At 38.4% G+C, this 513-nt stretch overlaps 1 protein-coding gene across 1 annotated transcript; it reads right to left on the reverse strand.

Annotated features, from left to right (window-relative positions):
- Positions 1 to 233: 233 nt before the first annotated feature.
- Positions 234 to 387, reverse strand: SARC_17888 (hypothetical protein; the record flags this gene model as incomplete). Its single annotated transcript, XM_014288026.1, has 1 exon — positions 234 to 387. A coding segment is annotated over one exon (154 nt), but the record flags the coding sequence as incomplete, so codon positions are not given.
- Positions 388 to 513: the final 126 nt, after the last annotated feature.

Here is a 513-nt window from a genome sequence, read left to right on the forward strand (position 1 = left end):
TCAATCATTCGTATTCGCGTACACGTACTTTGCGTACCTATTCCAGGGTGTCATGTGCATTTTTCTGTGCTCGACGCATATCGTGTATAGTCTCCCTTGCTCACTTCACCTTCCAATACACTCCTGTTCTTTCACCCCACCACTCTCATCCCCTCTCTCTCAAAACCGCACACGCACCCTGAACCTTAGCAACCCTACCACCCAATAGCCCTAAACCCAACGACCTTATACACGTTCTAAGGTCATCTCGGGTAAGCTATATTCTGGCCCTGAAGTGGATGTGTGGAGTTGTGGTGTGGTGCTGTACGCGCTGCTGTGCGGCAAGCTGCCCTTTGACGACGAGTACATTCCCAATCTGTTCAGGAAGATCAAAGGTGGGTCTGCCATTATATATATATATATATGTATAATATATATATATATATATATATATATTATATAGTATATTATTATATATTATTATTATTATTATTATTATTATTATTATTATATTATATTATTATTATATTTATT

This window comes from Sphaeroforma arctica (genome assembly GCF_001186125.1).
Source record: "Sphaeroforma arctica JP610 unplaced genomic scaffold supercont1.12596, whole genome shotgun sequence".
Classification (NCBI taxonomy): domain Eukaryota; class Ichthyosporea; order Ichthyophonida; genus Sphaeroforma; species Sphaeroforma arctica.